This window comes from Mauremys mutica, chromosome 3 (genome assembly GCF_020497125.1).
Source record: "Mauremys mutica isolate MM-2020 ecotype Southern chromosome 3, ASM2049712v1, whole genome shotgun sequence".
NCBI lineage: Eukaryota > Metazoa > Chordata > Testudines > Geoemydidae > Mauremys > Mauremys mutica.
The window spans coordinates 157,252,365-157,279,154 of record NC_059074.1 but is presented as its reverse complement, the minus strand read 5'-3'; the positions used below and the strand labels follow the sequence as shown (position 1 = coordinate 157,279,154).

The 26,790-nt window shown below is 41.2% G+C and overlaps 2 protein-coding genes across 4 annotated transcripts in view; one reads left to right on the top strand and one right to left on the bottom strand.

Moving 5' to 3' along the window:
- Positions 1-544: 544 nt before the first annotated feature.
- MIXL1 (Mix paired-like homeobox) lies at positions 545-3,873 on the top strand. The gene is made up of 2 exons (XM_045008828.1): positions 545-1,415; positions 1,824-3,873. The coding sequence occupies exons 1-2, from the start codon at positions 990-992 to the stop codon at positions 2,445-2,447; spliced, it is 1,050 nt and encodes a 349-aa protein (XP_044864763.1). The 5' UTR covers positions 545-989; the 3' UTR covers positions 2,448-3,873.
- Positions 3,874-10,901: 7,028 nt separating this feature from the next.
- LIN9 (lin-9 DREAM MuvB core complex component) overlaps positions 10,902-26,790 on the bottom strand; it is a 67,810-nt gene continuing 51,921 nt past the window's right edge. For 2 of the 3 annotated variants that reach the window (XM_045008542.1, XM_045008543.1), the window contains 5 exons: positions 18,061-18,141; positions 15,169-15,294; positions 14,660-14,842; positions 14,369-14,466; positions 10,902-12,026 (listed from right to left, as the gene is read on the bottom strand). In XM_045008542.1, coding sequence (XP_044864477.1) covers positions 11,921-12,026; positions 14,369-14,466; positions 14,660-14,842; positions 15,169-15,294; positions 18,061-18,141 — 594 coding nt within the window. In that variant the 3' untranslated portion in view covers positions 10,902-11,920. The remainder of the gene's footprint in view (positions 12,027-14,368; positions 14,467-14,659; positions 14,843-15,168; positions 15,295-18,060; positions 18,142-26,790) is intronic. The other variant, XR_006577706.1, reaches the window with a different exon arrangement.

The window sequence follows — 26,790 nt, the reverse complement described above, 5'->3', positions numbered from 1 at the left end:
CTAAGGAGACTCGTTAACTATTGTTAATTACAACAAACAACACAAGTCAAGTGTTCTGGTGGGTTTTGTGATGACTGCCTCCCCCCCCCCCACACACACTCCACCAAACAACCATCAGGTGACTACGCTTTCGAGTTACCACTTTTATTTATGATGGATTAAAGCCAGTTTCTTTCAAATGCATGTCATTGTCGAAGGGAAAAGTTCTAGCACATCATGATGTAAAGGAAGGGACTTCATTAAATAATGATTTGCATATTCCACCTGAGGATTGTCCAGATTTCTAATGTTTTGTATCGGGCCAGCCCACATGTACAATTCCTTACCCGGAAATCAGAGCTTCCCCTCTGAATTTCCGCCCCAGAGAGCTTGGTTTCCAATCGTTTCTTTTATTAAGAGGGACTGTTTTCGGCACGTATCAACGTTCGGATCGTTCAGGCACCAGCTGAAGGGTTTTGTTTCCTCTAACCTCCCCCCCACACACAGTTGCGTGTTAAACAAATCGAAACATTTTCTTCTACAGCCCTTCCCGAGCGTCCCGTTTGGCGGGAGTGCAGAATACAGGGCAGCCTGGTTACCCTACGTGTCTCAACCTATTTCCACGTCCAGGCGCCCCATCCCTCCTGCCCACACGCCAGTGTTAGTGTGAGCAGCTTGGATTGCTGAGAAGACCCCTAGGAATAAAGCTCGCAGGGGATGGGCGCACCATAGGTTCGCACTTTTCTCCTTTTGAGTCAATCTCCGTCCTAAGGAAGCGACTATCATCTGTCTCTCTCCCGCCCCCCCCCCTGCATCCTAAAGAGACCGGCTGGCTCGGGAAGCCTTTGATCACCCGAGACCAACCTCCACCCACCCCCGGGGCGTCTGGCCTCTGCGCTCCCAGTATAAAGAGGAGCGTGGGGAGGCGGCCAGGGAACCCAAACACGCTGGTCTCTCCAGCCCTCTCAGCCACGGCAGCGCTGCGCACCCCGCACGTTGGGCGGAGCCCCATGGATCTCTATCCCACCCAAAATGCAGCCCACAGGGGAGGCCTTGCCCCGCCGGAGGGCCGCTTCCCCAGCGCCTTCGCCACAGGATCCCCGCTGCACCTCAGCCCTAGCTCGGCCCAGGCACCCGCGGCTGACTTGCATTGTGTCTCTGCAGACAGGAGTGAAGTGGCCGGAGGTGGCTGCCCTTCCCTGTCCCAGGATCTCAGCCCGCCCGCCTCGGCCACTGCAGCCGCTGCCTTGCCTGCCCCGTTCCCTCGGGACGCGGCTGAGCTGGTGCCTTCCATCTCCCAGCGCAGGAAAAGGACCAACTTCACCACGGCTCAGCTGGAGACGCTGGAGCTGGTCTTCAACGACACCATGTACCCCGATATCTACCTGAGGGAGAAGCTGGCCGACATGACCCAGATCCCGGAGTCCAGGATCCAGGTGAGGAGGAGACTAGGGCTCTCTGTCATTTGTCAGGGTGAGGCCGGGATCCCGCAAACTGTCCGTCTCCAAACTCCCCAGCCCCTTCGTGTGCGCGCTTCCTTCCCTCGCCTTGCCACACAGGACGCGCTCTCTTGGCCTCGCTCCTCCGCCTTGAGCCCCGGGACGCTGCTCCCTGCTAAGAACGGAACAAAATCGCTCGATCATTAGCCATCAGGCCCGACCCTGCTGGTTTAATCTAACACCCCCCCTCTCCCCGAGATAACCAGCTCTTTGCAGCGGCGAACATGCTTATTCGATGGGCCTGATCCTGCCAGCTCTCAATCGCAGCTCACTAGGCTTCATAACGCTGCATGGTGATGGTGACACATGTCCACATCCCTAGGCTAACAATTGATCTCTTCCCAGGTCTGGTTCCAGAACAGACGTGCCAAATCCCGGCGGCAGCGAGGGAAACCTTGTAGCAGTCCAGCAGCTGCAGAGCCTTTCCCTAGCCACAAGGCTCCTGCCAAAAATGCATATCCAGCGGTGGGCATTCAGCAGCACACCTCACCCACAGAGCCGCACCACTACTACCAGGCCCCCGGGGGTCCTGCAGGGCTTGCCTACGCTACCCAGCCTCATTTCCCCAGCAACCATCCCAGCACCAGCGTAAAGGCTCTGGAGGATCAGCAGCCTCATTACGCGCTGTCGGGAGTAGCCCAGATCATTCAAATAAAAGAGGAAAACGCGGGTCCGTACAAGTGGCCCTCCGCAATGCCCTTACAGCCTGGGCTCGGGGTGGATTTTGAGAGCGTCCCTCCGAATAGGGCTATCGGATCTGAAATGAATTTTCTAGTGCCCCCTCTGCCCCTTTCAGCCGGGGCGAGTAGACATGGCGGCAGGGGGAAGCTGTGTGGTCCTCACGCCCAAACGCCGCAGACCATGTGTGGACAATATTCGCCCGTCTCTGATACAGACGACACCAGCGGCTATTCCGAGTCCGGTTCAGAGTGGGAGGAGAGCACCCTCAGTGCCTTCAGAGGAATCTGAAGAAACCATTCAAGATCCGCGCGGGGGTAGGGGAAGGCAAAAGGAAATACGTGTAAAAGTTACTTTTAAGCAACTTTTTGTAATCATGGAGTTTTGAAAACGGCGAATTTCGGGTGTATCTTTTAGAGTGATAGAAATAAGTCTTGTAAGCCACAGGTCTCTTATGGAAAGGGCATTTATTTGTGAGCTCAGGCGTCTGGCACACAAAACAGCTAACCAACCACCTACGTGGTGTAATTTTATCAGCCAGACAACCTCCACCTAATCCAATCTATTTTCCCCAGGAAAGGGAGACATGGCAAGAATTAAGTCCATGCTAGTGACTGTGAAAGAAGTAGAAAGCAATTTCTTAAGTTATTTAAAAATAAGGAAACTAACAGATAAACAACACTTGTTTGGGTTTTTTTACTTGTAGCCTAATAGGCAAAGGGGAGTGACTCGCACAACGCCGTATCTTGTTTGCACAAAGCCACTGAGAACGCCACTGGTTAAACTAACCAAGAGGGAAGCTAGAGGTTACCGTAATCCTAGAACTTTTAAAACCCAATTCCCTCTCACCTCTCTTACTAAAAGTTTCCTAGCAGCAGCCCTTGAATAACATGTTGCAGAATGCCTGTCTTTCACTGAACCCTAAGAGGTTCCTAAAACTCCTTGCTGCCAGACGGGAGGGACGGAGTCACACCCAGGTCACTGGTTTGTGTAATATAGAGTTAGTAAAGCATAAACAGTGTTGGAAAGAGAGTACTATGTGCAATGTTATCTCCTCATTGTAATTAAATGAAGCTTAGTCTTCTTAAATGTGTAAGACTTTAGATTACTTCATAGTTAAGATTACACCCAATATCAACGAATCTAGGAGTGTAGAGAAGACCCAATATTTCTGGGCGGTTCCACCCTCCTCCCTCCCTTGAGATGCATACAAGTGTCATTTGAATACAGTGAAAGTGTGTATAACAGAAATTACCATGATGCATACAAAACTATTCTCTCGCTTGAGGATGAAATTATGTGCAATAGTAAAACTTTTTATTTTACCTATTTATTTTAAATAAATGAGTCTTGTAAAACTACCAACGGATGAAAATACAGCTCAGCTTTTAAAATAAGAACAGACTGATACTCAGTTGACCTAGCAAGGAAGATAAACTGGCTAGTGTGTTTTTGTTTTGTTTTTAATTCCACTAGTTTATTTATTTTTTGCATCTTTATTTAACCTTCTGTAGAAGGATTAGGAAACACCTGGTTCTATGTTTTGGAAAACCTGTGACATTTCTTTTTGAGAAGAAAAATAAATTTGTTATACTACCTTGCTTTTCCTTATATGCCATTTTTCTAAATTCCTGAAGGCAGGGATCAACTCCTCCACTATGTTGCATTTCTAGTATGGAGCAGACTCAGTCTAAGAGGGGAGAGGTACTGGAGTATCCGATCTGCAGCTTCTATTGCTAAATTAGGTCAAGAAACCTGTTTTTGATAAATTGCAGCGCAAGATTGAATTAGATAGCAGGTTTGAACAACAGTCAACAAAATGTGTTAATTTACCTCTGAGTCATAATTTGATTTAGCACAGATGTTGCTGGGGGGTCAGGGGTTGGGAGGGAGAATGTAAGTCTTAACTGCCCTTCTAGCAGTGTGCAAAAAAAAAAAAGTTTGAAACGTTGAGCCAGCAAACGATGTAAATCTAAAGTGCCCTACTACTCCATGAATTAAGTTAGATGTTAACCAAACCACATAAAAATACATCAATCTTTCTTCAGTTAGGGTCCTCTTAACAGGGGTGGTAGTAAGCTTTCTTTGCAAGTTTCAGAATAGCAGCTGTGTTAGTCTGTATCCGCAATAAGAACAAGAGTACTTGTGGCACCTTAGAGACTAACAAATTTATTTCAACATGAGCTTTCGTGAGCTACAGCTCACTTCTTCGGATGCATAGAATGGAATGTGTGTTCCATTCTCTGCATCCAAAGAAGTGAGCTGTAGCTCACAAAAGCCCATGCTGAAATAAATTTGTTAGTCTCTAAGGTGCCACAAGTACTCCTGTTCTTCTTTTTCTTTGCAAGGCTATACAAAACTCTTCAGAAGGCTCCAACCTCCTGCAAATACTTAAAACATAGCTAAATCTAAGTTTTAAGCATCTGAATAGTCCCATTTACTCTGATAGTGCTAGTCGCCTGCTTTCATGTGACTATATAATTTTCAGATTTAGAATCTTGGAACCTAAACTGGGGTTCAACTAGTATGGGGAGAATACCCACAGGTGAAAAGCCAGTGTAAACTGAACCTATGCTTAAAGCAAATGCTAAGTTTAAAATGTTAAACATCAGAATATCTTCAATAATTAATGAAGATTTCCCACAACAGATCTGTAATAGCAGCTAGCTAGGTCAACCAACTGTTCCTGTTACCTCAGATGAGGTGACTGGGAATTTTGTCACCTGTCTTTCCTCCAAACTGGCCCAGGGGAGCTTTTCAGCAGTGAAAAAAACCTCCAGGATCACATTACTTCTGCTACATTCCCCACCCAAATCATATCTTGGCCTACAGCAGGGGTGGCCAAACTTACTGGCCCTCTGAGCCACATACACCAATCTTCAGAAGTTTGCAAGTCAGGGCTTCAGCCCTGCAGGAGATGCCTGATGGGGCTTGGGGTTTCAGCCCTGCTGCTATTGAAGCCCCACACCCTGGCAGGTGTGCCCTGTTGGGCTGAAGCCCTGAAACAATCCCCCCCCCCCACTGGGCAGAATCCCCTACCCCACCACCCTGCTACAAGGCAGAGGTCCCAAGCTCCCTTCTCAGTCTAATAGGTGGAGAATTGGGGGGATGGGGGGGAAGCTCCACTAGCCACATTCTAATGGTAAAAGCCACATGTGGCTCATGAGCCACAGTTTGGCCACCCCTGGCCTAGGGTGACTGTGCACAAGGTTCATTTTTACCTGCTGGAGTAAGTGAGGAATAAAGGAAGGGCTAGAGTCTCTCTTGCACTTTGTCCCCTTTGCTTTGCCACCACTCTTTTGGCACAAAGAGGCCTTGATGACCCTCTTGTGGGGGAACCCCTAATAACTCTGTTGCCAGTGTAGATAGCTCCTATGGCAATCCCATTCTTGGACCAAGGGGAGGCAGTATTTCTGTAGCATGCTACATTCCAAAGAACCCTGGAGGGCTGATGACTCTTTGGGAACTACTGCTATGTGGCATAGTTTAGAGTTCCCTGGGTTGCTCTAAACTACACTGAGGTTGGGGCTAGCAGAGAACTAGACAGGGAATCAAGAAGTCACAACTGTCTCCGATGACTCTCTTGCTCCTCTGCTGTGACATGTGGTAGTCCTGCTAAACAGAGAACCTGGGTCTACATTTTTAAGTGACCTGCCAAAGGCTACACATGCAGGTGGTGGCAGAGTTAGTAACACATCCTGAGAAATCAGTTTGAAGACCCATAATTATCCACTAGACCATGGTACTGCTTATGCAACAACTTCAAATCTCTGTACCTAATTGGGCCAAATTAAAATAATGCTTATCTTTCTAATGTACTCTGAAACCTACAGATGGAAAAGCCGTGTGTAATTACAGAGCATTATTAGAGATATTTGTTGAGGGGATTACTTTGTTTACATAGGTAATTTGTCCTGGCTGTAGACATTGATGGCCAGCCGCCAGTGTAGCTGTGCTATGTAAATGATTACAGATTCTGTGGCCAAAGGGACATCTGTGATCATCTGGTCTTTCTGTGTAACAGTCCATAGAACTTCCCTGAAATAATTCCTGTTTGAACCAGAGTATATATTTTAGAAAAACATTCAATCTTGATTTAAAAATAAATTGCCAGTTGAGGCTACACAGGTAAAGCTACTATAAACAGCAATTTACAATGGTACAATGTACCCCAGTTTCAAGCAGGGGTAAACCACCTGGGTGAAAATTGTGGCTTATAGCATCTACACTAACAGAGATTTTTGCTGGCTGTTCATGGCTGGAAACCAGTATGGACCAAGGCCTGAGTTCCATAGTAACATGCTTTGTACAATGTACACTGAGTGAGGCAGGTCTCTTTAGGAGCCATTAGTAGTTTTGGCAACAGAGCTAATTCAATTTAGTAATCTTATAACACATGCATTCCATCTATTTGAAATGGTCTTCATTTACTTACCTAGCAGGAAAAAATGAAGGATATCAAAAAAAATCTGTGGAAATTTCAAAATCAATTAACTTTGTTTAAAATACCAGTAACAATTGCTAAGTGACAATATTATAGTAACCTCTCACATCATTTAGAAAGCCCAGGCACTTAAAAGTAATTAAATGAGTAGGTAAGGACATCATTAAACTTATACTTCCCACATGATAAGACTAGTGTGTGTTTTATTAAGTATAAAGAAATGGAAGATTTCTTACCCAATCATTTCTTTCTAGTAGTAGTATCCCCCAGAATCCATAATGAATGGACTAAGCCTTTTTTCTGCAGAATTCTGAAGTTTTTTTTGTCAGAGGCTCCAGGAATAAAATCTGTCCCTCACTTCCTGCCACCAGAAGAGTTCTTCCAAAGCTGCAGAGATACTCAAGATAGCTAAGCACAATATTAACATAATCAATAATGCACTTACCTTTACACAATTTCATAACAGCCTGGAAACCTAAAACACATTCTGGCAATCAAGACAACTGCTAGGATAGGTCAGATTGAGATGGAATTACAAGAAAGGAAATTGCTGGGTAAGAAATTTTCCATTCTACTATACAGCCCATCCAATAGCAAGTGGAAGGTAACAGTGTATCACGTAAGTGAGGAGAGAAGAAGTAAAGCAGAATTATTAATTTTGTTTTCATTAAGGTAGAATAAAATATATAAATTCCTTCATAAGACACTTTTTAAAATTAAGCAATTATTTGGTACCCAAATGGATTCCTCCACAAAAGAAGAGAAACCTCCTTTGTAGAGTTCAATAAATGTATGAATGAATACCATGATCCATGCCCTCCACATTTCCTGTTCATTGTCCCCTAGGAGCCTTGTAGAGTGAGTCTTGATTCTCCTCAGGGAATGGACTTCCCAGAAGCACAGTCATATAGTTTAAGGCCAGAAGGGACCACCAGATCATCCAGAGTGTTCCAAGTGAAGCAGGATTTAATTGTCTTGGGAAGGGCCATTTTGAGGCTGAGGCCCTGGTGTTTTGGATGGAATGAGATAAACATGACCGATACGCATAATGAAGAGGAGTTGTCAAGCATTTGAACCTAGAACCTCTTGTACATAAAGTGAGAATCAGACTTGTAGACCAAGCAAGCTACTTGGAAGCAACCAAGCTATTTGGTTTCCACCAAGCAGATCTTTATCAATGACAAGTCTAATTCTTGGTCTTTAGATTGTCACTCCATGGTATAGCTCTTCTTGAAAGATATGAGGCTTTTACTCAGGGCTTGAATTAGGGGCTTGTAGAGGCTTGGTGACCCAGTAAATTTTGACTATTTTGTGCCCCAGAATCTAGGCTTTCTTGAAAAAAAACTCTAGCCCTCATGACTGAAGAGATATTTTTCCAAATGTGAACTAAATGTAAACTGAAGCAGTAACGCCTACCTGAGTATGTCAGAAAGCCTGAAACAATAGCTCTAAGAGCTCTTTCACTTCATTTAGTTTTAATTTCATTTAGGTGTTAATTCAGATGTCCAAAGATGACAATTTAAATGGGAACATTTCTATTTCCTTGCTGGTCAAAGCATGTAAGAAAAAGAGAGAGGTGGTCATATGAAGATCTGCAGTACTGGGAAAGACAACTTTTTTGGCATCAGGAGTGGACTGCACTTGGTAGAGTACCACCACTTAGGGCTGGTTTGAATGCACTTTTTGTACTGATGTAACTATATTGGACTACTACAATTAAATCAGTACAAAAACGGTGCATAGACTCTTTGATATACTTATATCAGTTGAACCCCCTATTGTAGATGCAGTTATACCAATATTTAAATTTCAGTACATTTACTGAAACAAGCTTTATCAATAAGCACTTTTCTATTGCTATTGGTTTCCACATTAAAGGTTGCAACTATTTCACTTTCTAACCAATACAGTTAAATTCTTTAGATAAGCCCTACATTTACCCCACAGTCTGACCTGTGGTTCCAACAAGTCAGAGGGAAAAAGCAGGGGCCCAGGAAATAATCTGAGCATTACCAATGGATAGCTAATCCTGCAGAGCACAGCAGGGCATCCAAGTCCCACCAAGGAGAAGTCAAGCAAGGGGATCCAGTAAAGCCCTGCAAGGTAATTGTAAGGGTGAGCTAAGCCCAAGGAGACCAGCAGGTAATCTGAGTCACTCTGAGAGGAAGATGAGCCCAGCAGTGGCCACCTAATAATATTTTGAACATTTGCATGATCTAAGTGGCATTTCACTTCGGAGTCTTAAGTGGGCAGAACTCAGAAGAATACCACTCCCCCTTGGTCAAGTTGATCCATGTTGCTAATGATGCCTGCTTAGCTGCTTACAAAGCTTGGGAAACTGTACAGACTACCCTTAGTCTCATGGACTATGGGATCTTTTGGGCATAAGTCCCTTTCTAAAAGGGTGACTACATCTTTCATCTTTGGAGCAACTGCTGTACCACCCTTTGGTACCAGTGATGGTTCCTGTAACTTATGAGATTTCCTTGTGGTTTAACTTAACATTTTAGTGTTACTTGCTGTTCCAATACACATCGCATGAGGTCCACTAAAGAGAAGAGTAGGAGAAGCCCAGCTTCAAATTCTGTTTGGAGGGCAGATATTTCCCCTTAGTTTTGGGACCTTCTTCCTCTGTTTTGCCTTATCAGCCTTGCAGCTATAGTATAAAAACATGCAAAGGAAGGAAAGTATGTGGCTCTGTTGGCCTTGACTGAGCGTGGGTGCTTCTCTGCTGCCGTGTACTCTCTGTAGTGGAGGGCACAGACAGCCCAGCAGAGGTATTGAACTGGAGGACCCAGAGGGTTGAAGCTTCAATGCACAGGCAATCCCACAATGGAGAAGAGGGAAAGAGGAAGACTAGAAATTGAAATGGGATCATTACTGCCTGAAAATTGAATAAAAATAAAAGGTATAAAGCAAACTGGGTGAGTCCTTCCAAACTACTAACTTGTTCCACTGCTGCAGGGAGAACTTAAAGTGGTGGAAAGTGTGGTGGGTCTTAGGGCCAGAGCCCCCAACAACACATGACCACCTCAAAACCCTACAGGGAAGAGGCACTATCATTTCTTAATGATTGTGGGGGAATTCTAGGATGCATATTTCATCACAATACAACAATCGGATCCTACATAAATATTATTCTTACGTTAGTGATCTCAAGATTTAAACATGACATCCTTTTGGAAGAGCAATGTACAAAATTCATTTAAGTTCACATTTAAGTACACACATTGTTCAACCTCCAAATACAAGTGCACATGCATAGTTTTACCATAAAAATCGATATTATACAGTTTTTCCTATTACAATAAACATATTACTCCATCCCACAGCAATTATAGGTAATTCAACAAAAAAAACCCAACAACTTTCAATTGATATTTTCTGTATTCTTTGAAAGAACATATTTCGACATCAAAATCAAGATAATATATAAAAATGCTATCATCACTCAGAGATAAGATTGTGGTATTGTGATGAAAATATGTCTCTCTTTATATTTGATAAGAGCATCTATATTATGTAGACATTGCCTATTTGGCAGCCTGATATTTAGTATACTAAAGTCCTGATCCAAGCATGCAAGTAGTCCCACTGACATCAGTCAGTAAGTACCTTGATGCAGTGGGAAAGACTGAGCACCTTGTGGTTAAACCCTACTATCAATTCGAAGAATGTGGCTGATTGGTTCTGGCAGAGGACACTTTACCAGATGGAAGATAACACCACAAAGTAACGGGGAAGTAGGGGGGAAAGGGGAAGCATATAAAAATATTCTAGGGTAAATCCTCATAAAATGAGAAATTTAGATTTAGATTTGTAGATTTTCATGTGCAATTCATCGGGATTACCACTTAGTACTCCTCTGTAATTTCCCTTGTAGTTTTAAAAATCTCTCCTAAAACACACACCTTGCCAAGCAAACAAAATGCTGCATTTTTATAAATTAATTATCAACATTTTTTCTGTTCAAATGAAATTAGACCTACCTTTATGTGCAAGAAATTTGCATTTTTGTAAAATATATCAACTCTCATAGGTCAATTTATTCAGAATTAGAAATGTAATTGAGAGTAAAAGATTTATGGATTTCTTAATTAACAGAACAAATTTAGCTAAATATAAACTCTGCACTAAAGTTTTGCAGTGGCACAATACCATCACAATACAGAAGCATTTTTTTAAACTATACAAAATTCCAAAATTGAAAATAATGTTTACATTCTCTTTATACATTAACATATAAAAGACCTCATTTCATGAGGCATCCAAAAGAATCAAAACATCTCTACAGCTATCTCTGAAAATTCAAATCTGGAAACAATTTATTACACTGAAGCTTTACAAGACTATTAAACAAACAATCCAATAACCACTTTTTACAAGATTAACATTCCAGAATACACTTGGAGGCATTTTTTAAAAACAGTTCACAACACTGGTTATCTCATTTGTTATCAAAATCTTTTTATTTATATATGTTGGGTATTGTTGAATAACCAGTTATCTAAGTTGAAAGTTGTGCAAACAATAAAAAATGGAAAACCAATATGTTATCAGTCATTTGTATAAAATATCAATTACAGGACCTTTTGCCCTGTATGGAGGGAAAAAGCCATAGCACATATGTTCCTGGGAATTTAGCAGTTATGTTTTTCTATTCCTTCATTAGACTCCTTATATAAGTTATGATAAATTAAACATTCCAAAAAGATATTAACTGATTTATAGAGCAGCCAGTATCCAAGTGTACAATATCTATTCACTCTCATTTATTTTCTGTCCATATTCTGCTGCTGTTTCTTAAGGTCAGGAATACACATACTGCTTCACCACATTGTAGACTAAAGTCTGAGATGGTGACTCACAGGTACTAGAACTGTAGCTTTCAAGAACAAAGGACTGCCAGACAGCCACTGATTTGTACCATTTCCTCTTCATTGTCTTCAACACATCAGTAAAGTCATCTGCATGAGTTGGGCAGAATTTACCCAAACTTTAAAAAATAAAGTTGATATATTCTTAGTTGAAATTGTATGAAAGCATATGCATATACTTTCAGTTTAAAATAAAAAATGCAGTTACTAATAGAAGTTAGCTCTTAGTAAAACTACTGTATGTATATAACAAATGGCAAAATCTAATGTACGCAGGCCAGTAATGCTGGTTTCTTAAGAAGCAGTACAGTTTACCTAAAATGGCCTTTTTAGAGGTTTTCTTTTCCCTTATCTTCCCGAAGTTAGGATATTTGGTGAAGCCTATGTAAAGGAAGAGGATTTCACAGAATTACATGCTATACACTTGAAATAGACAGCTTTTTTCAGTCTCTGTTGGTGTTATTGGCTGCAAAGGCATGTAAATTTCCCATCTGGCTCAGGCCACTCTGAATGTGTGCAACATGGATCTCAACATTATTCTGAAAACAACTAAAGAAAAGAAAGAATGGTTAAATCTTACATTTTAAGACTCAATTTATTAACTTATCACACCTGAACATGACTATAATGAACACCAACTGTCTTCAAGCCAAGGTATGAAATAGGAAGTAGTAAAAGTTTAGAAAACCTATACACTGGCCTTTGCATGATTGAGTTCATGGAAATATATGAATACAGTGGTTTCTGATGATGAAGTATAAAGAAGGAAAGCCTCAAATTATTTAAATCCACTGCAATGTGTGATTTGTAATTCTGCTTATAGTGAAGTTTAGTTAAGAGTGCAGGTTTTCCAAAGGAGAAAAAACTACTATAATAAAGAATGCTACCACTGTACTGTGTTCTATGCTTTAGAGAATTTAAAATACATTTACTAGTGGAAAAAAGTGATAAATATTAAAAGAAAAATTAAATTAGGGCTGTCGATTAATTGCAGTTAACTCATGCGATTAACTCAAAAAATTAACTGCGATTAAAAACATTAATCGCACTGTTAAACGATAGAATACCAACTGAAATTTATTAAGTATTTTTGGATGTTTTTCTACATTTTCAGATATATTGATTTCTATTACAACACAGAATACAAAGTGCACAGTACTCACTTTATATTATTATTTTGATTACAAATATTTGCACTGTAAAAATGATAAAAAGAAGTATTTTTCAGTTCACCTCAGATAGGTACTTTAGTGCAATCTCTTTGTCGTGAAAGTGTTACTTACAAATGTAGATTTTTTTGTTACATAACTGCACTCAAAACCAAAACAATGTAAAAAACTTTAGAGCCTACAAGTCCATTCTGTCCTATTTCTTGTTCAGTCAATTGGTAAGACAAACAAGTTTGTTTACATTTATGGGAGATACTGCTGACTGCTTTTTATTTACAATATCACCTGAAAGTGAGAACAGGCGTTTGCATGGCACTTTTGTAGCTGGCGTTGCAAAGTATTTACGTACCATATATGCTCAACATTCATATGCCCCTTCATGCTTCAGACACCATTCCAGAGGACATGCTTCCATGCTGATGATGCTTGTTAAAAAAATAATGCCTTAATTAAATTTGTGACTGAACTCCTTGGGGGAAAATTGTATGTCTTCTGTTCTGTTTTATCTGCATTCTGCCATATATTTCATGTTATAGCAGTCTCGAATGATGACCCACCAGTTTTGACAAAACGCAAAGAAGGTACCAATTGTGAGACTTCTAAGAACAGATACAGCACTTGACCCAAGGTTTAAGAATCTGAAGTGCCTTCCAAAATCTGAGGGACGAGGTGTGGAGAATCCTTTCAGATGTCTTAAAAGAGCAACACTCCAATGCGGAAACTACAGAACCCGAAACAATAAAAAAGAAAATCAACCTTCTGCTGGTGGCATCTGACTCAGATGATGAAAATGAACATGCATCAGTCAGATCTGCTTTGGATCGTTATCAAGCAGAACCCGTCGTCAGTATGGACACATATATTCTAGAATGGTGGTTGAAGCATGAAGGGACATATCAATCTTTAGCGCATCTGGCACGTAAATATCTTGCGATGCTGGCTACAATAGTGCTATGAGAACGCCTGTTCTCACTTTCAGGTGACATTGTAGACACGACGTGGGCAGCATTATCTCCTGCAAATTGTAATCAAACTTGTTTTTCTGAGTGATTGGCTGAAGTAGGACTGAGTGGACTTGTAGATTCTAAAGTTTTACATTGTTTTATTTTTGAATGCTGTTATTTTTTGTACATAATTCAACATTTGTAAGTTCAATTTTCATGATAAAGAGATTGCACTACAGTACTTGTATTAGGTTAATTGAAATATACTATTTCTTTTGTTTTTTACAGTGCAAATATTTGTAATAAAAATAAATGTAAAGTGAGCACTGTATACTTTGTATTCTGTGTTGTAATTGAAATCAATATATTTGAAAATGTAGAAAACATCCAAAAATATTTAAAGGGTATTCTATTATTAACAGTGGGATTATCACGTGATTAATTTTTTTAATTGCTTGACAGCCCTAATTTAAATCTTCTTTAAAAACAATTACATACATCAATAATTACTTGTCCAAATTAAACGTACATTTTGAAAGACTGAATGGCAAAGGAGATTCTAGTTTATACTGGATCGATTTAAATAAATTTTTAATATTCTTTTCATATCTAGAGAAGTTAGGTAGCCTTTTTCAATAGGACTATTCTTATAAGAACTGCAGAATTAGACAATTATATAAATACAGAAACATTTAACCTCTGAAGTGTGTTAAGAATAGCTAATCATGAAAGATGCATGTAGGAAAAAAATGTATGTATCATTATTAAAAGTTAATACCTGATATTAGAAGAATCTATTGAATTCTTGATGTCATTTAATGAATCTGTTAGTGATTTAAATTCAAAGGAATTCAGGTCACCTCCTTCTGCTAGACACTAGAGAAAATTAAGAAACAAATTTAGAATTTAATCTACAATTCTACTACATAATTGTAATTTCTCTCAAATACAATTATGTTTTGACTTAGTTCAAGAGAGAAATTTGATTGATGCCTATGGGTTGCCAAGGCTTTAAATTTTTGTTTATTATTTGAGAGGAAACATTAGAAATTTTTAGTAAACAATTTACCTTAATCTGCAGTAATATTGCTGTAAGTCTAGAGATTAGATCTGTCAGGTTTTCATTTTCCACACAAAGATGTCCTGTTGTTGATGCATTTGCTTGTCTAACTATCTCCTGAGCTTCTTCTTCACATCGGCGCCTCAGATCTGTTGGCTGGTCTGCAGGCTGGAGGCCTTGTTCTGGAGCAAGCTACACAGATATAATTAGAAGTAAAGATTCAGGCTCTGATTCTACAGCTGTTGTGTGTGTGAACTGGTAATCAACTTTAAAGGGAGTTTCATAAGTGAAGAGCCTGCAGAAATAACCAGGCCCTCATACTTTTAACCAAAACTGTCCACTGTAATCAGTGAGAGTTACTGATATTCGGAAAGAAAGAGGTGAAAGCAAATACGACCCCAGTTACTTAAAGTTTGGCACTTGTCTCTAAATGGTCTTTTTCTATATATGACTTTTCAATTGACTTATTTATATGTTAAACACAACACAAATAAACTAAGAGGTTAGCAACATATTACCTCATAACAGTACTGTTGAACCTTATGCAAAACTTTGTTTAGATCCTTATTCAGTTGTTCTAGATCTAGAACAATAGTTGCATATCTTCTCTGAAACTCAATACTGATTGGCATAGAATAGGATTTCTGTGGAGAAGACAATAAAGCATATGAAGTTTATAAATCACAAACACTATACAGCTGTATTTACTAAAGTTGCACTTTACTGTCTAGATGCTTCCCTTAATTGACTACTATCACCTTTATCTTGTCCTTCTTGTGCAATTTTAAGTAGAAGAATTTATACACCAATCCTTTTCACCCACATTTGTTCTACTATTTCTCCAAAATACAAATAACTTAGCTCAGTGGTTTTCAACCTTCTTTCATTTACGGACCCCTAAAAAAGTTTCAAATGGAGGTATGGACCCCTTTGGAGATGTTAGGCATAGTCTGAAGACCCACAAGGGTCTGCAGACCACACGTTGAAAATTACTGTTCTATGGTAACAGTAACCTTTCGTGGACCTCTTAGACATAGTCTGTGGACACCTAATGGTCTGCAGACCACAGGTTGAAAACCATTAATGTACTTAGCTAAATTAATTTAAGTGGCTTATGTATTGTTTAGATAACTGTGGCAGATACAACTAACTGTTCCCTTCAAAACAATGAAACTAAAAATGTACAGTTGTGTGCATTAGTAACCCCTGTTAAGGAACCCTTTGCATTGTGTCATTTAGAAACTAGTATTATTGCCAGACACTAATGTACTCATTTAGGACCTGCTTTGAGTTTGGTTAAGCAGTTCCACTTACTATATATTAAACTGGTCACTAACTTATAACATGGTACAAAAGGATTCCCCTTTAACCAAAACCCACCATGTCATTCTGTTTCACTTTAACCAAAAATTATTATATCAAAATTAGCTAATTGATAAAGGCTTCAAATAATTCACAAAAGTATTTAAATCTGTATATTATTTTGGTCATGTTCAAGAGTGGCAAGTGTTTGAGAAAAGATTTTTGATTAAATGAAATCTATTTTAAAGGCAGAAACTGACTGAAGACAGACTAAGAACGTAGCCCACTGGAAAGGTATCACCTCCTTTAGTTTTATCAGAATAGCCATGAACTTTCACAAAAGTTACTGTATAAGAGGCTTATTTACAAAGTAATGAATAGCGGAGGAGATTCAAAATATCTCATATCCCTATCTAGGCTAAACAGACCTAAATATATCAAATTGAATATATATCCTTGCTCCCCTTCCCTCCTGCTGCTTCTTTGTTTGTCCCAATATTCTTTATTTTCCTTCTGATGCCTCTCATTTCTTCTGTCCTCATTAAGTTTAATTTGTGATTTAGTATTTAAGTTATGTTCATATTTTAAGGCAGTCACCTTCTTGTAATGAGAGAAGGCTTTTATAGTTTATTTTTGTATAAGTGTCAGACTTTTAGTTAAATTTTTAAAACAAACTTTAAAAAGCGGTATATTTTTCAGCATTAGATTTAAAAATAGTGACAAACTTTATATGTAATTTATTTTAATCCTTTCTGCTATAGCTGCATAGATTTTAATGATTAAACTGTACAGCAGAAACAATTTTCTTTAAAAAAATTATGAGAAAGCACAGTTAATGCACAGGAGAGTGAAATAATAATGTCAGCACTGAAGAATGAGATGTGGGTGTGGGGTAGGAGAAGGGGACGGTGGACACAGGAATGGGGAAGCAGAGAATGGAGAGAGAGTGAGCGTACTTGTGCCCACAGGTGGCCATGGGGCAGGAAGGGGGCAGAGAGAAGCAATCTTTTATCCATATTAAAAACCTTAAATGCTTTGTGCAAAATTTTAAGCACTTAGGTCTGGGTCCCCAAAGGGACTTTGGCATTAAGCATTGCAGTGCTCAGCATTGTAACTTTTAGGCACCTAGCTAATCATAGGGATAACGTTGTGATCACCAAAGCCTGAATTAGATGTCTAGGCTCCCTACACAATGCAACTGGAGTGATAGGTGGCCTAGAATGTGGTTTACAAAAGCCAGCATGCTAGGTGGGGAGCTGCCTAAGCTAGCAAATGAGAGATGCTTATGAGAATGGTGTAACCTCAGCCCTCTGCGTACCTCAGATGCTGGGCCTGATCTGGAAGGCGTCCTCAGAGGCTGCTTAGATTTACACAAAACAGCTGAATGAGGCCTTCCCATATAACCTATAGGGCAACATATAGGGTATTCACCTAGAACGTAAGAGAGCACTAGTTCAAGTCCACATTCTGCTTCATGAGGAGAAGGGATCTGAACAGGGATCTGCCACCGTTCGGCCAAGTGCCCTAACCACTGGACTACAGAACCATTCTCACTTGCTCTCTGTCCCAGTCAATATCTAATTATTTAGCTAAGATGAAACAATTTCAACAGGCAAGAATGAGATAGCTCCACATCAGGATATCCCACAGTCCAGTGGTTAGAACACTCCCCTGAGAGGTTGTAGATAGTTGTTCAAATCTCTTCTCCATCAGGCAGTGGGGTGACCTAAGCCAGTGGTCTCTCACATCACATGTGAGTACCCTGACCATTAGGTTAAAGCTTATATGGGAGCTGCTGTGCCTCTTCCAGATCATCACTGTGTGTGGAGTTAGGCAGCCTCTGTAAGCTCAGGAAGTTGTATTTAAAGATAAATACATTTTGAAAATTTTGACCATATTGATTTGTATAAAGTCGGAAATAGAACCCAGGCGGAACCCAGGCGGAAATAGAACCCAGACCTGTGCTTTAACCACATGATAATCTATTCCTCATTGATTTTTAGTACTATTGTCTCTGTTTGTATGAAGATTATTTTTCATTGTAGCAGATACCTATAAAACAGGATATCAAAACCCATTCAAGAACTGAAAAAATAACATGTTTTTACCAGCTTTTCTGCTTCTGTGTTCAGCTCCCTTAACTGCTTGATGTGCTCCTTCTTAATCATAAGGATTTTTGATAACCTGGTCTATAGACAAAGAGAGGAATTTTTTTTTAGGACAAACATCTTTAAACAGTTTTAAAATTAATTATAAAATTATTGAAAAATATCAGACACCTTTTGCTAAAAGTGTAAAGATATTTCTCAGACTGACTACAAATTAAGATATATAAAATAATTTTTTTCCAAGGAAATTATAAACAGTACTTTCAGGGAACCTTACCTGAATGAAGCCAAAGCACAATGGTTGAAATTCCCTACGCAAAGACTGAGTAAATAGGATTTGTGGACATATTTTGAGGATGAAGGGAACAGAACCCTTCCCTCCCTACAGCATGAAGATATAACATAGGACTTTTGCACAGCAAGGCTGTGGATGTAATTATCATGGGCTACAGTAGAGATTAGCTGTTTTGCCATCGCCTTCCCGATAAGGTTTTCACCCTGTTGATGGACTCACTTGTCATGTCCCAGACTGGTCACAAACCCAGTGTGTGCACTCCTGCAACAAGAGCTGAAACACAACATGGGTTTGCAGCAAACAAGAGGGCTCTGGAGGTTTTCCACTTCTTGGACTCTTCCTTTAAAACAGAAGTGCTCTGTATCTGCTGCATTTGGGGTGTAATGTGCCCACAGAAGAGGCTGCTAGATTTTTTCCAACATGCATCTAACTATTAGAAGTGTGGATTGCAGCTGGGACCCATGGGTGTAATCCTAGTGCCACTGCAGTCAACAGGAATTACGCCATTGATTTCAATAGGGATAGAATTTCCTCCTGTATGATGAAGGTACCTATACTGGAATTCAATGCAGTTGGGAACAAAGGTATACCAGCATTTTCTCAGTGATATATTATAATTGAGGACTAAATGAAAGTTAGTACTAAACAGTTTACTAGCTACTTTCAGTTCCTAATCTTGTAGTCCTCTTCATGTAGGCAGAACTACCACTGAAATTAAGGAAAGGAACACAGGAACAGGCTGAATTAGTGTATGTTTCTTTGAGTTAGCAATTTATACTTGAATTTGAGTTAATACAGAACATTTATAGCGACACCGAAGTACTTTTAGTGCTTAAATATTTTATTGTCTGCAATATCTTCTGAGAAGTTTGAAAAATATCCATTTTTTTCTACCAATTTTGTATTTTCCTATTTGTTTTACATATCCTCCCCTCCCCGCCATTTAAACTAGAATTTAGATTTGTTTCCTTGTATTTAATTTACACCAGTGAGGAAAACATGCACAGTTCTGGGAAAATACTATGTTAGTTAACATGCTCCCTCTACTGGACATGCAGGAGCACAGTTTAAAAAAGAAAAGAAAAGTAATTTCTGTCTACATTCTGTTTTTATTATATCTTAATTTTTAACTCTTCCTCAAAAAAAGAAGGATACTGCTAATCATTTGGAAAACTAGGTTTTAACATTGCTGACAAACTGGGACCCCGTGAAAAGGGAATCCCATCCATCAGTTTTGAACTGAAATGTAATAGATTTAAAATTGAATCCAGTATCCCCAGAAACATTTAATCTTGTATGTGAGGATAAAATATTGTCATGATTTCTGTCAGTATTCCATTTAGATTGGATGTAAATATTAATGTACAAGAGATGGTCAACTGATATTATAGCAAATTCCTTTTGGAGCTATCATTTCTCTAATATACATAACTTTGTCCATAATAAAAGAGAAGGTTACTCACCCTGTGCAGTAACTGAGGTTCTTCGAGATGGTTGTCCCTTTGGGTGCTCCACTTTAGGTGTCTTGGCACCCTGTGCTTATAATCGGAGATTTGTAGCAGCAGTGCCCCAGTTGGCTGCGCATGCAAGGCAGCCATCTCCCACCACTCTGAGTGGCTATCTTGCATGCACAGCCAACCAACCCCCAGTTCCTTCTCTAGCCCAGAGGATCAGCGTGAATGTGGTATACGGCAGGTGTGCCATTAGGGCCCCTAGCTCCCCTACTCTTCTTGCAGAAATGATTGCGATAAGGAAGGAGACCTTCCATTGATAGATGTAGCAATGAGCAAATCGCAAGGGGTTGCCCATGAGGGTATACAGCATGAGGTTATGGTCCCATATAAGAATAGGGTGTTTTAGGAGAGGGTAGATGTTGGTCATGCCCTTTAAGAATTGTTTAGTTGTTGGATGAGCAAAGATCGTGGTTCCATCTACCTTATCATGTAGTGAGGTGATCACTCCTATGTGTACCTTTATGGAGCTATTGGAGAGGCCTGCCTTTTTTAGGCATAATATATAGTCCAGGACTCTGGGTAGAGAGGCAGAATAAGGAAACATATGGTGAGCCTTGCACCAGGTGCAGAAATGTACCCAGAAGCATGTGTTTTGCCTGTGCTTGGTTTGCGACTTTTCAAGAGAATGTCTTTAACCTCTTCAGAGTAATCCTGATCCAGCCCTGTTGCCATGGAGTAACCAGGTCTTGAGGCAGAGAACTACTAGGTTGGGCTGAATGACACGGCTGCCATTCTGTGTCAGGAGGTGAGGAAGTTGAGAAGGGTTCGAGAAAGTTTCACTGCCATCTGTATTAAGTATGGGAACCACATCTGTCTGGGCCATGAGCCTGGCCTTGTCCTGTCTGATTTTGTGTAAAACCCAGCTCAGTAGAGGAATCGGGGGGGTTGGAGGGGAGGGACATGTACATTAGTGGTGCTTCCCATTTTGTGAAGAGGGCATCGCCCAGTGAGTGGTGTCCGAGCCCCTCTCGGGAGCAATTTTGTATTGTGAGTTGTTGCGAATAAATCAACAGTAGGGAATCCCCACTGGTTGAATACTCAAGGGTTGGGTAGTCTATCTCCCACTCATGGGTTTGTGAAAAGTGTCTGCTCGGATGGTCTGCTGTGGTGTTCTGAAGTCCTGGCAGGTAAGCTGCAGAAATGTCTATCTTGTTGGATATGCACCATTGCCAAAGGAGTAGTGACTCAATGCAGAGAGGGTATGATCGAGCTTTGCCCTGTCTGTTTATATAAAACATGCAAGTTGTGTTGTCCATGAGGACTTTGATGGTATTGTTGTGGATAAGGTGAAGGAAGTGTTTGCATGCTTTTCTAACTGCTTGGCGCTCTAGAATGGTTTATCTGTAGGTTGGTTTCTGCTGGGGTCCAGCGTCATGGATGGTGGTGTTGTCCAGATGGGCTCCCCATCCCACGAGGGAGGCATTTGTGGTGATTGTTATAGTGGGAGCTTTTTGTTGAAATGGGATCCCGAGCAGATGTTTTGCGGTTGCATCCAACACTTGAGGGAGTCCTTCACTCTGCGGGGCATAGTGAGCCGTTTGTAGAGGGAATGCTTGTGTGATATATAGCAGGTGCGGAGCCAGACCTGTAGGCATCTCATATGCAGTCTGGCATGTTTGACTACATAAATTGTAGCAGCCATATGCCTAAGGAGTTGTAGGCAGGTCCTGGCGGATGTTTGGGGGCTGTCTGACATTGTTATCATCAGCCTGGTTAGGTTGAGGAATCGCTATTGGGGTAATCTCGCTTGTGCTGAGAGGCAGTCGAGATAAATCCCTATAAACTCTAGTTGCTGGACAGGGACCAAGGTGGACTTTTGGATGTTTATTTGAAACCCAAGGTTGGTGAAGAGGGTTATAGTGGTTTGTGTAACTTGTACTGCCATCTGCTGAGTTGGTGCTCTTATGAGGCAGTTGTCCAAGTATGGGAAGATCATTACCCCTAACCTGCAGAGGTGAGCTGCGGCGACGGCTAGGACTTTGGAGAATAACGTTGGGGCTGTCAACAAGCTGAAGGATAGTACCTCGTATTGGTAATACTGATTGCCTAGTGTGAAGCGCTGAAACCGTTGGTGTGCTGGATGAATGGTGACATGAAAGTAGGCGTCTTGTAGGTTGAGGGACAAGAGCCAATCTCCTTTCTCTAACCAGGGTAACCATTTTGAAGTGCTGTGTCCTTATGAATTTGTTAAGTTTGCATAAATCCAGAATGGGTCTCCAGTCACTGTTCTTTTTCTGTGTGAGAAAATAACAGGAATAAAACCCTCTTCCCCTGTGTTGGAATGGTACTATTTCCACGGCACCTAGTTGCAGGACATAGTTTATTCCTGGTTCAACAGGGTTTTGTGAGAGGGGTCCCTGAAGAGGGATGGGGAAGGTGGGTGGGTAGGGGGAATAGAAATAAATGGGATAAAGTAAACCTTCTGGACAATTTCCAGCACTCATTTGTCTGTAGTGCTTTGGGTATAAAATCTGCTCTGTTTTTTCTTGTGGTGGTTCTCAAGTCCTTTAAGGTATGTAGAGATGCATCTGTGTGTTCCACAAATAGTTTTCATCCCCCCCCCACAAGGGCAGGTCCTCAACTTTGGCTTGTACTTCCCTAGGAAATCCAGAGTGGAGCCATGATGCTCAATGCATGACCACGGATGTGGCAATAGAACAAACTGCCATGTCAGCGGAATCAAGGGAGGCCTGCAGGGCTGTTTTGGCAATTAAGGAGCCCTCCACAATGTTAGCTTTGTATTGCTCCTTTGATTCTTCCCGCATTTGTTCAATAAAAGATGTAATTTCATTAAATGAGTTGTAAGTGCATTTTGCCAACAGAGCAGAGTAGTTTGCTATGCGAAATTGCAGTGAGGCCGAGGAACAGGCTTTGCATCCAAAGAGGTCAAGCCTTTTCCAGTCTTTGTCATAAGGGGTGGTTTTTGACTAGTGCTGTTTTCCCTTTGGTTTGCTGCCTCTATGACCAGTGAATTTGGAGCCCGGTGAGTAAATAAGAACTCAGCCCCTTTCGCTGGTACATAATATTTTCTGTCTGAGTGTTTACAGGAGGGTGGGACAATGGCAGGTGTCTGCCATATTGTCTTTGCAGGATCCATTATAGTAGCGTTGATGGGCAGAGCTATCTTTGCTGATGGTGATGCCTGCAAGATGTCAATAAGTTTGTGCTGGGTCTCTGGCAGCTCTGCTAAAGAGATGTCTAGGGATTCTGCAACTCTTTTGGAAGGACTTGAAGTCATCTCCTGTGGTGGGAGGCTGTGGCATAATTGTTTCGTCCAGGGACGAGGATGAAATATGGGTGAGTGGCAGTGTGTTGCCTTCAGGAGCCTCTTCTGGCTCTTCTCCCTCTTCTTCCTGGGCCTCCGATGGTGGTGGGTTCGTGGGTGAAGGGGACTGGGTGGCCCTTGATGTTGGTGGGTTGGGGGATTTAAGATTTTGGGCTCTGGAGATTGCCCAATGTGTCCGAGTATGGCTAACTGGGTGGCATAACAGGCGGTGGCATCCATGGCTGTGCCTGCCAGCTTTGCCCTTGCATAGGTGGCTGTTGGTGAGAGGGTCATGGTTTTTGGGAGGAATGACAAGGGGTATAAAGATTCTCTTCATCCTCATCACTAGATAGTGGAAGTGCAGATCCACTAGGAGTGCCTATTCGGCTCGGTCCTGGTCTGACGGGTACCGTCATTGCCGAAGAGAAGGGGTTCCTGGCGTGGAGGAGATTGCCAGGTCTGCCTGTCTGGTAAAGGGTTCTGGTACTGGGAAGCTTGGTGCCGTGGATGGCAGTGTACTATGTTCTGACAGTGCAGCGGTCTTGTTAGGCTGTGTATATGCAGCAGGTGGAGCCATTACACTAGCCGATGAAGAGGCGTTCTTCTGTACTGTCAGTGCCGAGATAGGGAGCTCAGCTTTAGCTCATGCACCTGAGTGAGAGCCTGGCCATGTCGGTGCCTTGGGTCCTCGGGATGTCTCGGTACTGGACATTCCCGGTGCCTCTCGGTCCGAGGTTCTTGGTGCCATCGGTACCAGGGCAGATTTCTGGCCAGGAGATAGCTTCTTTCTAGGGGGATCTCCCTGTGGTGATAACTGCAATCGATGTTTGGTCGCCTTCTCAGGTGCAGGATCCTTAGACATGGTTTGTGTGGAGCCCTTGCCTGAGGCTGCTGCTGGAGACCATTGGCCAGGAGGAGTCCTGGACTCTGGGTTGGAGGCTGGCCTCAGGGATTTCTCCATCATTAGTAATTTTAGTTGGAGGTTCTCTGGCTTTCAGTGTCCTGGCAGATAATTTCTTGCAGCGTGGACACTTCTGTGGTACATGGGTTTCCCCGAGACAGCGGATGCACTGAGCATGACCATCCGATACAGGAATTGATAGTCTGCAGGTCAGGCACCGTTTAAAGCTGGGGGAACCTGGCATGCCTGAGAAGGTCGAGGTCTACAGAAAACGGTCATAGTTCAGTCACTGATGGTGGAGACCCACCAGTGGCGGGGATGGGGGGGGGGAGGGAGAGCAAAGTAAATTTTTTTTTTAAAGTGGGTAAATGACGGGAAAATGGAAGAAAACTGACAAAAAAGGATAAAGATGGGAATATAAACTATTTACGAAATAGACATGGGTGCTGCTGTTGCTCCGACTCAAGCCAAAGGCGGTAGAGAAGGAACTGGGGATTGGTTGGCTGTGCATGCGAGGTAGCCGCTCAGAGCGGCGGGGGACGGCTGACACGCACATTCAACTGGGGCACTGCTACTACAAATCTCTGATTATAAGTGCAGGGCGCCAAGACACCTAAAGTGGAGCACCCACAGGGCAGTCCATAAAGAAGAACTAAAGATCATTTTAATACCAAAAGAAGAACGGTCAATGAACATATTGATTTTATAAAGTGGGACCTGTCAGTCTTCATGGTAAAAATCAGTCTTACAAGGCCTTATTTTGGGCCACATTTCTTTTACTGAACACTGACTAAATTTTCGCTTACAATCAATTGAGGGTGCAAAATTACTGGTGCAGGTCATGATGTCCTCACATCTAATCATCTAATTGTGACCACAAATCAACTGTTAGACATCTAAATATTATAATTAGTTCCCACAATTAATTGCAGGCACAAAATTAGAGGCTGTGTGGAAACCCCTTTGAAGATATATAACCTATTATATTTATTTTTTTCAAACTGAAATCTTCCAATGAATTTAATAAATTTTACTAAATAACTTGTCTTGAATACTTATATAACCACTATGTAATAAATGCATAACATTAACAGTGATACTTCATTTTTGTAAACACATTCCAATTTGAGGCATTAGATTTTGAATCAGTAGGTAATCAATATGATTGATATAACTGCCATCATTGTGAAGCATAGTTCTATCAAGCTCCCTATAGATTTCTTGAGGAATCTGGTCTACAAACCACTTTAAAATATGCTGACCTTCTTTATGTACCCACCCATTGCCCTTTGGATGGAACTTGACAAAATCTGGTGTGTCAGGATCTAGTATGGTCTGCATTCTTCCAGACCAGTGCCACAGATTGTATACCTGATTTTCTCTACTAGTTGTGGTTTGCATGAAGGTAAAAGTTTTGGGTCACAGCATGGGATTCTATAAGGGGGATCTCTAATGATCTGGTACTTTCTTTTGTGTTATCGAATCATGTATCAATCATGACTCTCATGTCTGACTTTCCATATAAAGTGCAAATGAAACTTTTGATTGTTGTCCCGTCTGAGGAAATTTCAGCAGTTTATAAGCCCTAAGCATGTTCTTAAAGCTTCTTTGGGATTTTCTATGAACTTAAGAGGACATATTTTCCCTTTGCACATGACTAAAGCATTGTAATTATAGCTTGAAAAGAGCAATAAATGCAGGGAGAAGAGCAAAGGGCAAGTTCCATTTTTGCAGCAAGGCTGTAGTAACTTCTCGGTCCAAGATCCAGCCATATAATGGTAATCAACCTTTAACATAACAATATTACAGTACCTAGACTATATGTTTCTGTTACTCTCACAACAGTGCTGGCATCTGGCATCATGTGAAAGAAATGATTCACTTATAATACAACCAGTGTTAGCTTTTTCATAGCAACACAAGTTCTGCAACACCGCTTCAAACATCTTCAAATAAAAGTCATTCATACTCTAGGCTTAAATATAATGTGTGGCCTTTAAGCAGAGCTTTTTTTTAAAACCCTTTTCTCATTCCTTTATTAGAAACATGAATTGAGCAGTCCTGAAATGACCAGACAAGAGTCCACACTGGAAATTTTTGCTCTGATTTTGTTCAGGCACATTTTGGCAATTTCAGCATTAATAGCACTATTTTTGCTTGTTCAGTGTCCTTGAAAAAATACACTCAGAAGCATCACAGGCAAGGAACCCATGCTTTGTAAGGTCAGTTTACTTAACGTGAGTAGGTGAATATAACCAAATATTAGTTGAAATTTGAAAGTTTTCTGATTTAAAATACAGCATCAACATCACACAAATCAACTGTGATTGGGTAACTGAGTTTTACTGGCTCTTCAGTTTCTTGGTCAGTTTGGCCTTATCACAGTTTTGGAGATCATTCTCCCTAGAACATGTTGATGAATCAGACTGAGAGGATAACTCTCAGATCAGGTGTAGCAGTAAAAACAAATCACATGCCTTGCAATTAATGAATCTTCATATATCAGTGCCTTATTTTTACTGTAATTGTATTTAATGTAATGTTCTTGACCTTACAAAACACTACCTTAACCTACTTATTACTATTTTTGGCCATTACGTTTCCCTTAATCCAGTGGTTCTCAACTGGGGATCTATAGCCCCATGGGGGTCCATGATCTCTTTCAAGGGGGCCGCGGGGCTCCGCTGCTGAAACCTAGAGCCCGAGGCCAGCACCCCCACCAAGGCTGAAGTCTGAAGCTGAGGCTGAAGCCCCG